We start from the raw sequence: 11,683 nt of genomic DNA on the forward strand, positions 1-11,683 counted from the left end.
CACTAAATAGTATTACCTTTACCTTTAGATATTTTTAATGTGCACAAAACCACGATCACAATCGTAATAAATACAACTAAAACTAAATTCAATTCTAATATAATCGAAAAATAAATGAACAAACAAAATTCGTATCAACTAGCAGAATTGAAAACGAAAGCAAAATTCTTTTGTGACCACTGAATTTTTTCTAAAGAAATTTGGATAAATAAACATATGCATTTAAATAAATGAAATGGCCTACTTTAACCCCTGAAAATTTCAATAAAAGGAATGGTAAGGGTTATGCAAAATACTTCTGCAATGTTTTGTTCTCAACTAGTAATTCAATACATGTGAACACTGTGGTCAGCAAGTTTTTTAGTTTCAAAACGATACTGCAGGAGAAGACAATAAAGGCAATGAAAATCAAGTCATATGGCAATGTGTGCTAAAAATCATTTTCCCTTTTTCTGCAATATATTTGTGTGCATTGTTTTTATTTATTATTTGCCTTGACTTCAGAATGTGCTATTTAAAAAATACTTTTAAGTAAGAAGGAAGTTAGACTAATTGACCTGAAAAATTAGCCAGTGATTAGTCCTTCCTTCTTACTTTGGACATGAAGGTCTCTTCGCGGTCTTTCATATTTCAGTGATGTACGCGATTGCGAGGCTATCCCTTATCAGCCGAACAAGGTATGGTAGCAGAACCTCATCAAATTCCTGCCTAGCGTATCCCAGTTTGCGTTGCGGGGCTTATACCCTCCATTGTGAGACCATTCCATTCACAGGCTGGTTGCTCAAGGTGATGTCAAGCACCTCTCTCCTACTTATTATGACGAAGGGTGGGTTCCCAACCCACATTTTCTATAGCTAAGTTACTAATAATTATGTATTCAAAAATAGACTTTCCCCATGTGCTGGAGTTCGTAATCTCTGCAAGAAACTTCTGTTTAGTTCCTGGACCCCTACCTACAGCTACGCTGGTTCTGTTGTCCATCTCTTGGTCCGTGATTTGTTGTCGTTATGTTCTTGTCGCTCATTATGGACTTAAGACCCTTCGCTCCGCACGATGAGCTGTCGGGTCTACGGTTTTAAAGGAGAACTACAGGTCCACCACACCAGAGCTCCATGACGCGGTAAGGCCACCGTTACTTCCCAATTCCGTTCGGTGTTCGGAATGCTCCGTTCGAATTTAGCCGAATTAACCTCCTGGCTGCAAATCATGCAATGGACACGGGAGTCACATAACACCCTGAATTAGGAGGTGGTAACTCTTGGTCGCCGCCCACATGCATCTTCTGCCAACCCTCAGGAGAGATGTCATGCAACAGGTTGGGAGATGCCGTAACAAAAAGGTGCCTATCATTCGCAGAGGACAAAATGGATAGAGCATTTGAAATTCTGCAACCTCTCTACCGGTGTGAATAAGCTTTGTCTAATCCGAAGAGATGTGATGACTGAGTTTGAGGCCTTGCTACTCCCGACTTTCACGTACCACATGAGCCTAGTATACTAACAGCATGGCTTCCGAAAAGTGGACAGTACCACGACAGTACTTAGCGTAAAAACGCCCAGATAGTTTATGGCCTTAACCAAGAAACAAAGAAAAAAAGGGAACAGACTAGCCATAACTGTGCAGTCGATGACGTAATATTCCGACTTGTAATAATCCTAAGATTTGAGATGTAACATTCGTCTGTGCTCTTGCACTTCTTATACGACCGCAATAACTGTCAAAGTACAAAGCTGTATGAATATATATATAACTAGCAGCCCGTCCCGGCTTCGCTCGGATGGACATACAATTTTTTTTTATATTTATACCTATTTCGAAGAGACGTGATGACAGAGTTAAAATTCAATTCAACGACGAAATGGACGAGGTATGCTGCGCTACAAATTACACTGCACCCTTCGGTAGACAAAGACAAATGATGTGTTACCTGCGGCTGCGTAAAATGGCGAAAGACTGCGCACCATTTACTTTCACCGATGAGGAGGTTCGGAGTGTCATCAACAAGAAATCGTCCAAAGCAATCCGCCCTGATGGAATTAACATAATGATTCTAAAGTATCTAAGCTACCTCACCAAGGTCCTCAACCTGTCGCTGACCACTTTTCAAATATCTGATGTGTGAAAAAGCGGAAGAGTGGTGGAAACACGCTAACAAACGGGAGTTTTACCGTCCTTCATTAAAATGGCTTAACTGAAAGACAATTCTGGTATATTTTCAACTTTCACAAATTTATAAATTCATTTGTATTGTACTTCTTCTTCTTCTTAAGTGGCGTAGAAACCGCCGATTATAGCCGAGTTACACAAACCAATTGGATAACGGAGTGGAGACGGCTAACAAATTCGCTGAACTATGTCAATGTCATCTTACAGCTCATCGTTCCATCGAATGCGGTATTCGCCGTGGCTAACGCGCAAAGGACCATAAATCTTTCGCAGAACTTTTCTCTCGAAAACTCGCAACGTCGACTCATCCGTTGTTGACATCGTCGAAGACTCTGCACCATATAGCAGGACGGGAATTATGAGCGACTTATGATGTTTGTTGACTTTACTTTTAAAATTGTACTTATGAAGCAGCGCCTGTTGGCAAAAAATGCATTATCTACGACTTCAAAGTTATGACTCTCAACAGTGAATACTGAAATATATTCAATTTTCTGTGCTTCCTTGTTCAGCCTGGAGAAAGCAGAACTAACGGCGCGGGTGTTGAGGCCGATGATATCAATATCATCGGCATACGCTAACAGCTGTACACTCTTATAGAAGATGGTATCTTCTCTATTTAGTTCTGCGGCTCGAACTATTTTCTCCAAAAGCAGGTTGAAAAAGTCGCACGATAGGGAATCGCCTTGTCTGAAACCTCGTTTGGTATCGAACGGCTCGGAGAGGTCCTTCCCGATCCTGCGGGGATACGAAATTCAGACATCGCGGCATAAAGGCAGCTCCTTTTCGTGCTTTCGACGAAAATGGTGTGTATTCTCCTTTCACGGGAGATTTGGCGCATGATGAATTTCTGGTCGGTTGTTGATTTGCCAGGTCTAAAGCCACACTGATAAGGTCTAATCAGTTTGTTGACGGTGGGCTTTAATCTTTCACACAATACGCTCGATCGAACCTTATATGCGATGTTGAGGAGGCTAATCCCACGGTAGTTGGCGCAGATTGTGGGGTCTCCTTTTTTATGGATTGGGCACACTTAAATTCCAATCGTTGGGCATGCTTTCGTCCGACCATATTTTACATATTTGCATGCTCCTTATCAGTTCTTCGCCGCCGTGTTTGAATAGCTCGGCCGGCAATCCGTCGGCCCCTGCCGCTTTGTTGTTCTTCAGGCGGGCAATTGCTATTCGAACTTCTTCATGGTGGGGTAATGGAACGTCTGCTCCATCGTCATCGATTCGGGAATCGGGTTCTCCTTCTCCTGGTGTTGTGCGCTCTCTGCCATTCAGCAGGCTGGAGAAGTGTTCCCTCATTATTTAAGTATGCTCTGGGCATCGGTGACTAGATCACCTTTGGGGGTTCTACAGGAATACGCTCCAGTCTTGAAATCTTCCGTAAGCCGCCGCATTTTTTCGTAGAATTTTCGAGCATTACCCTTGTCGGCCAGCTTATCAAGCTCTTCGTACTCACACATTTCAGCCTCTTTCTTCTTCTGTCTACAAATGCGTCTCGCTTCCCTCTTCAACTCTCGGTATCTATCGTAACGTTGCGAGGTAGGCAGCCTGTTTTCTCTACGCTGCGACACGGCACTCCTCGTGTGTAAGTTTGAAATGCCGTCCCACAGTTCCCTTATACCGATAGTGCTCTCAGAGAGCAGGAGTGCCAGCCGAGTAGAAAATCGTTCGGCTGTCTGTTGTGATTGCAGCTTCCCGACGTCGAACCTTCCTTGTATTTGGTGGCGCGCGTTTTTTGCTGCACAGAGGCTGGTGCGAATCTTAGCTGCAACAAGATAGTGGTCCGAGTCGATGTTAGGACCTCGGAGCGCACGCACATCTAAAACACTGGAGATGTGTCTTCCGTCTATCACAACATGATCGATCTGGTTGGGTACTTATTGTGTTTAAAAATGCAGGCAAATACTGAAATATATTCAACGAAAATTCAGGAAAAAATACCGAGAATTTTTCGAGTAATTTTTGTTTACAAAGATATGTATTACATGTTGTAACCCGCCATTTTATTATCACCTAGTCAGTCTCCCATCAGGATCAATAATACCTCTATATTTCATTTTATCCACATGACACCAATTCTGTTTTAATTTAGATGCTTATTTGGCAACATTTAATTTATAGCATTTAAATTGATAAATTGGCCTGAAATAGCCGTAGCAAACGTTCTTTCTGTTATTATATTTAAAGAACGATGTGTTATTTTAATTCAAAAAGCAATGTTTTGGTTTTGATTTTAGCCTGCACAAAGCAACAGTAATAACGGTGGAGCTAATAACAATAACAGTAATACTAATAACGGTAAACCAAATAACAGTGGAAGCTGTACCTCTGGCACAATTGGTCCGAACTCGAATATTAATAATGCTGGTAATAGCACTAGCGGTGTAGGATTAGTTGGTGGTGGAACATCAGCAGCTGCTGCTAAAAATCAGTTAGAACAATTAAATACAATGCGTGAAGCGCTTTTTTCTCAGGAGGGTTGGGGTTGTCAGCATGTTAATCAGGATACGAACTGGGAAGTGCCAAGTTCACCTGAGCCAACTAATAAGGATCCATCTGCTGGGCCCACAATGTGGAAACCCACTATTAATAATGGAACTGATTTGTGGGAGTTGAATTTGCGCAACGGTGGGCAACCACCAATTCAACCTGTTCAAAAAACTCCGTGGGGACATACACCATCTTCTAATCTAGGTGGAACATGGGGAGAAGATGATGATGGTACGGAAAGTAGCAGTGTATGGACTGGCTCATCGAATAATCCTTCAACTGCAGGCACTGTAGGGGTTACTGGAATAAATGCGACAGCTGTAGGTGCAAATGGACCTGGAAACAATCCCCAATGGGGTCAAACTGCTATTGGCATTGTCGTTGGATCAACTAACAACACCACCGGAACGGTTTCTGCCAACATTGGCAATGCATCTACCGTAGGTTAGTGTGTGTTGATATAAAATTATTAGATGCCCTTCTGATTGCTTTTTTTGGTTATTTTTAGGTGGTGGCACTGGTGTCCCTGGTGTAAATGTGCCCGGAAATGTGAACACAGCGCAAGCAAGTGGTTCTAATGGAAGTAATTGGGGAGACTCTCGTGACTTGAACAGTGGTGGCGTAACAAGTACTGTACCTATGCGGGGGTTGATCCCCGCGATCCAATGCGTGGTACGTCAGCAGTCGAGACTCGTGATTTGCGACTGATAGATCCGCGGGATCCTATACGTGGAGATCCTCGGGGAATTTCAGGACGTTTAAATGGCACGTCAGAAATGTGGGGTCAACATCATTCCATTGCACACAATCAAATACCAGCAATGAATAAAATAGTGGGGCCCGGTGTAGGCGCTTCCGTATCTACCGGCGCTGTTGTTGCCGGTGGAAGTGTAGCTGGTGGCATCGGACCTGGCAACATTAATGCCATAAACCCTGTTGGTATAAGCGGTAACGTGAACGCTCACTGGGGACCTTCTTCGGCGGTGGTTGGACCAAAAGATATAACATCAATGGCAGGTAAAGTTACTGGGTGGGAAGAACCGTCGCCACCACCGCAACGCCGCAATATCCCCAACTATGACGATGGGACATCATTGTGGGGACAACAGTCACGTATACCAGGTGGGAGTGGTTCTCATTGGAAGGATATATCAGATCCACTGAATAGGCATTTAACGCGAAACACTGTAGGCAATCAGAATACGACTAATGCAGGCGGTAGCCTCGGTAATAGCTCCGGCAATGGGTTGGGCAATAATCCAGGCGTAATAAATGCGTCAGTCGTTGGCGGTAGTGCCAACAATCCTATAAGCAGTGTAGGTCCGCAAGGACGACTTAGTTCAGGTGTTGGTCCTGGTATTGGTGTTAATCAGCATAAACCTGATAATTCTATGTGGGTCCATGCCAATAACTTAAATGTAAACTCACGTAACACCACTTCTTGGGGTGATGAAGTTAATCACAATGTGGGCCCAAATCCAGGCGTTAATTGGATGGATGATAAAACTAGCGCTGGTATTGGACAGCTAGGCGTTAGTGTTGGTGTAGCTAATTCTTGGAACGATCCACCACCGTCTTGGAGTAAGAACCAAAATAAAATAGCAGGTAATACTTCCGGTTGGGGTGCAAGTGGAAGTAGCGATGGTACAGACTTGTCATCTGACTGGAATACTCACGCTGCCATTGTTGGCAAAACTCAGCCAAAAATAGGTGGTGTTAACGTTAATATTAGTAACTTGAACACAGATGTGATTAAACAGAGTAAACAGTATCGTCTTCTTGTGGAAAATGGCTTTAAAAAAGAGGATGTAGAACGAGCCTTAATTAATACCAATATGAACATCGAAGAGGCTGCTGATTTACTTCGTGCTCCTATATCTACAGATTGGAGGCGACACGAAGAATCCCTGGGTTCTTATAGTGATCACACAAACACTGGGGGCAATTTTGCGGGACGCTATCCCACAACGGCCTCTCAGTCTAATATGCCTTTCCCTCCGGTAAGTCATAATATACATTAAATTTCTTCTACCTCTTGCGTTTACTCGTATATATTAATATTTACGTTTGTGAGGTTATATTTATTTGTAGAATATGTTGAACAGTATGAGCGGCAGCGGTGCAAGTGTTAGTGGTAATAATACAAATCTAGCAGCGCTCAATTCCATACAATCACTTCCAGTGCAAAAGTATTTGAATCCAGTACCACACAACGTTAATAATGTCCCACAAGCTATGAATACTGCTGTTACTTTTGGTCCAGGGGTCGCTAATGTCTCAGCGACTGTGAATTCAACTTCAAATAGTAATAATCAACCATCTGCTCAACAGCTGCGTGTACTTGTGCAGCAAATTCAACTAGCTGTTCACAGTGGATACTTATCTAGCCAAATCTTATCAGAACCTTTACCATCCTCAATGCTTGTACTTTTATATCAATTATTGACAAATATTAAGGTAAGTTTATATTAATAAATTTTTTTAAGTATGTGTTTATTAAACGATTTTTAGCATCTTCAAGCGGCGCAGCAGTCTTTGACACGTGGTGGCAATAACCCCAATAACTCCCAGATAAGTTATGCTATTGCCAAATATAAGCAGCAAATCCAAAATTTACAAAATCAAATAAACGCACATCAAGCGTTCATATTGAAACAAAAGCAGCAACAGTCCATACCACAAAATACGCAACAGCACGCTACAGCACATGCCAATAATTCTAACATGGAATATATTAGGCAGCATGATGCCATAAGTGTGTTACAGGGAAATTTTTCGGAAATGAACTTAACTAAGGTTAGCACATTTTTTTACATAAATTTCTGTGTTTTTAGTATATATCTTTTTGTATAATTACAGCATAGCGGCTATCCGGGAGGTCCAAACTCACAGTCAAAACTTATTAATCAATGGAAGCTTCCTGAGAAAGATCTAACGTCAGATAGCACAGATTTTTCAAGAGCTCCAGGAACAACAAAACAAAATTTATCAGGTGCACCTGGTAGCGCTATGGGACCGTTGGGCCTGCAAAACGAGGGGTAATCATTTTCAAATAATAAAATTTCTCCCATATTGAGTAGGTCATTTCACATTTAGAACTTGGTCGGCTGGACGAAATATTGGAGATGGATGGCCAGATTCATCCACTGAAAATGAGAATAAAGACTGGTCTGTTGCTCAGCCTACACCTGCTGCGACGTACACTGATTTAGTTCAAGAGTTTGAACCAGGAAAACCATGGAAGGTAACTCGAGCCATACAATATAAATAATTAGGAATCTTGTAATATTTTTGCGTAATTTTTAAGGGCTCGCAGATAAAAAGTATAGAGGACGATCCTAGTATAACTCCGGGTAGTGTAGCTAGATCTCCGCTGTCTATTAACTCGACGCCAAAAGAGGCTGACATATTTGCGAATCCTGGCAAAAGTTCACCGACTGATTTGACACCGCTCAGTTTATCGTCATCTACATGGAGCTTTAATCCATCATCCAGCAATCAAGCTTTTCAAAGGTAGAGCATCTTAGTAACCGCGTGTCTAAAGAATGTTTTCTAATAATACCATATTTACAGTTATACTTGTATATATATATATTATGTAATATATATTAACGCACTTGTTAACACTTGTTATTAAAATTTCATTACAGTATACGCTTTATCTATATTAGCCCTTATAAAGTTATTTGTACATCTATTTATACCCTGAACATTATATTGCCACAAAGTTTCTAACATGCTGATGGAAAAGTCGAAAACAGGTGGAAACGTATTAGCTTGATGCGCTGAATCGATCTAGACATGCCCGTCTCTCTGTACATACCCAAATTAGACCCTATGTTTTTAAGATATGCATATGTAACTTTGGACACGTCCTTTTGTCCCCAAGAAGGTGCTCATTTGTCGGACCACTAAGAGCTGGAATATAAACTGAATGATGAAATACATGTCCTTGTATAGAAAAACTTTTTTATGTAACGAGATATTTTCACGAAATAGTACGATCTCCGAAGAAATTTTCACGGTTATTGCATATAGCTGCCATACAAACTGTCCGATCTAAATTAAGACAAAGATCTTCCTTTTATGCTTACTTTTTTTTTTGTATTGATAATCGTTTACTAAACTGCGATCCACTACTTCGAATTGCATATATATACATATGTGCAACAGTTTAAGATCCTGGTATCATTTATAACCCAGTTTTAACCAATAGTTAAATTTTGTTTCACTCACGTTATTTTGCATTTTAGGTGACGATATACTCTTGAAACCTATTGCTACAGAGTATAATAGCTTTGTTCACCTAACGGTTGTATGTACCATCTAAACCTAAGCGACATGGATATATAGGCTTATATATGAGTATATAAATGATTATGATGAGGATAAAAGTTGAAATCCGGTTGACTGTTCGTCGGTCTTTCCGTCTGTCCGTTCCTTCGTCTGTCTGTTCGTCTGTTAGTCTGTCGGTCTGTCCGTTCGCCCGTCTGGGCAACTGTGGGAGTTAAAGTAAAACTGGGCGTAGCCCCGCTCACTAATAAACCTTTATACCTTCCTACAATAATAACAACAACTAAAAACGCAATGAATTAAATACCAAATACACCAGAGACATTAAATTTTACCTCCGAGATGGTATGAGAGGGCTTTATGGGAGGCGGAATGAAAATTGGACGATGGGCGTGGCACCGCCGACATTTCGGTGCCATCACATATCTCGGGACTTGACCGACAGTTTTCGACAAAATTTAGTACGCGGCACTCTTCTCATATTTTTATGTCACAGTGGGATATCGGACAAAAACCACGTCTACTTCCCATGTAGCAAAATTTTAAATTTCACTATTTCATATTTCAGAAATATTTGCGAGTACTTGTTATATGTTATATACAAACTTTTTTATTTTAGTATTGAACTAAGATAGTTGTGATATATGTATATGTGCATGTATACTAATTAAATATAGTTGGTCTGATAGTCCGCAACAATGTGCACCGTCGGAGTTGTGGGCAACATCAATGAACAAATCATCACGTGGTCCACCTCCGGGCTTGGGCTCCGGCAAGAGCGCAGGGGTATCAGGAGCTGGTGTACCATCTGTTACAAATTCCTCCTCCGTGGTAACAGGCGGTGCCAACGGATGGATAGTTACCGGAGGTCGCGGAGTACCAAACAGCAGTTCAGGATGGAACGCGTCCAATTCAGGATGGAACTCAACATGGTTACTACTAAAAAATTTGACAACCCAGGTATATACCTACAAATATGGTTTTGACGTTACTTGTATATATATATATTCTTTGTCTTCAATAGATTGATGGTTCCACTTTACGTACCTTATGTATGCAGCATGGCCCACTTGCTAATTTTCATTTATTTTTAAATCAAGGAATTGCCTTATGTAAATATGCGACACGGGAGGAAGCAAACAAAGCTCAAATGTCATTAAATAACTGTGATTTTGGTAGCACTACTATTTGTGCCGAGTCACCGAGTGAAAGCGAAGTTCAAAAGATATTGCAGCACTTGCCTCAAACGTCTAATTCTGTCTCTGCAGCAAGTGTAACAGGAAACGGTAGTAATGGAACCAACAATTCAAATAATGGCGGAAGTGTTATCGGAGGAAACAACTCCATATCTTCTGGTAGCGGAAATAATGCAGGGCCCTGCAATACTGTCGCCGGTTCAAGTGGTGGTAATGGCAGCATGACGTCGCATTCAGTCATTAGCGGTACTGGCAGTAATAATGGCTGCGGCGGCAATGTAATGAATAGCGGTAGCACTGGGAGCAACAGCAACAATGGAAACAGTCAGAGCCAGTCTGGTTCTGTTGGTCTAAGCTCGAGCACAGGCAAAACTAGTAACACTAATAATATTGCAAGCGGAAATGGGAGTTCAAATGTTACATCGAATAATATCGTCGGTAGTAGCAACGCCGTAACTGCATCTACTTGGCGTCAAACACAAAATCAGCCGAGACCGTCTGGTAGAGACGAATATGACTATATTTCACAATATGTTTGTTCCATTGTAGATGATTAAATTGAGGAAATACGTTCGGAATCTGTATTTAATAATAATCATAATATAATTTATACAACTGAACTACTCGACATAATGAAGCAACAACAGATTTGCGAGCTGCGTAGATTGACTGATAGACGAATGGACTTAAAATTTTATATGTAATTTTTTCTTGTGGTTCATAAGATTGTGTTTTCAATCAAATCAAACGAACATTACTTTAAATGTATAATTAATTGTGGTTAAACGCCAAACTTATGCCGCAAATCATTTATTTTAAAAATTAATATGCCTAAATGTGAAATGTAGAATTAATTTAACACTTAATTTTCCGAAATGAATAAGACAACATGTTTGTTATTGAGCCTATAAAATCAAGACAAATGCAAAATAAAAAACAGTGAGAAGTACACAAGTATAAAATTAATAGTTTTAATGAAAGCCTTTTTTCAGCTCATTTGCGAACCCATATACATATGCACAAATTTACTAGAGCATCAAAAAACTGCTTTCATGCAGCTGTAGTTAAGCATTAAATAATTTATTTAGCAAAAATGTTAATAGAATTATATATGATTATAATTTCGAAATATTTTAATCAGTTACTATGTACAAATCGATGGAAAGATGAACTCTTGGAGTAAAATTCGAAAACTGGACGAAACAAACTACGATTCTTTTACATCAAGCAGCTCACGACTTGCGGTCTTAGACCAAGACCTTCCCAGGGTTGTGCGCTGGGCATTTGGGACTGCCAATCTTGCGGCAAAACATTATTTCATGAGAATTTGTATAGGCGGGATATCTCATTTTTTTTTGTTTTTTTTTTTGTTAAAAACGTGCAATGATACACACATTAAATTTCTTATGTGCACCCTCCAAACAGACCCCAATCGCCCCTGAAAATTTCATTGAAATCGGGCAAGCGGTCTAGGAGGAGTATGCGAACAGGAAGTTTTGCCACTTAATTTTATATATATAGATAATT

At 40.6% G+C, this 11,683-nt stretch overlaps 1 protein-coding gene across 1 annotated transcript in view; it reads left to right on the plus strand.

The window, feature by feature from the left end:
- The window catches only part of LOC126766098 (protein Gawky), a 30,091-nt gene extending 18,973 nt beyond the window's left edge, over positions 1–11,118 (plus strand). The window contains 10 exon segments of the mRNA XM_050483880.1: positions 4,415–5,111; positions 5,176–5,310; positions 5,313–6,667; positions 6,759–7,124; positions 7,179–7,463; positions 7,527–7,705; positions 7,764–7,911; positions 7,975–8,180; positions 9,638–9,920; positions 9,985–11,118. Of these exon segments, the coding sequence (XP_050339837.1) occupies positions 4,415–5,111; positions 5,176–5,310; positions 5,313–6,667; positions 6,759–7,124; positions 7,179–7,463; positions 7,527–7,705; positions 7,764–7,911; positions 7,975–8,180; positions 9,638–9,920; positions 9,985–10,713 (4,383 nt within the window). The 3' untranslated portion in view covers positions 10,714–11,118.
- Positions 11,119–11,683: the final 565 nt, after the last annotated feature.

This window comes from Bactrocera neohumeralis, unplaced genomic scaffold (genome assembly GCF_024586455.1).
Source record: "Bactrocera neohumeralis isolate Rockhampton unplaced genomic scaffold, APGP_CSIRO_Bneo_wtdbg2-racon-allhic-juicebox.fasta_v2 cluster11, whole genome shotgun sequence".
NCBI lineage: Eukaryota > Metazoa > Arthropoda > Insecta > Diptera > Tephritidae > Bactrocera > Bactrocera neohumeralis.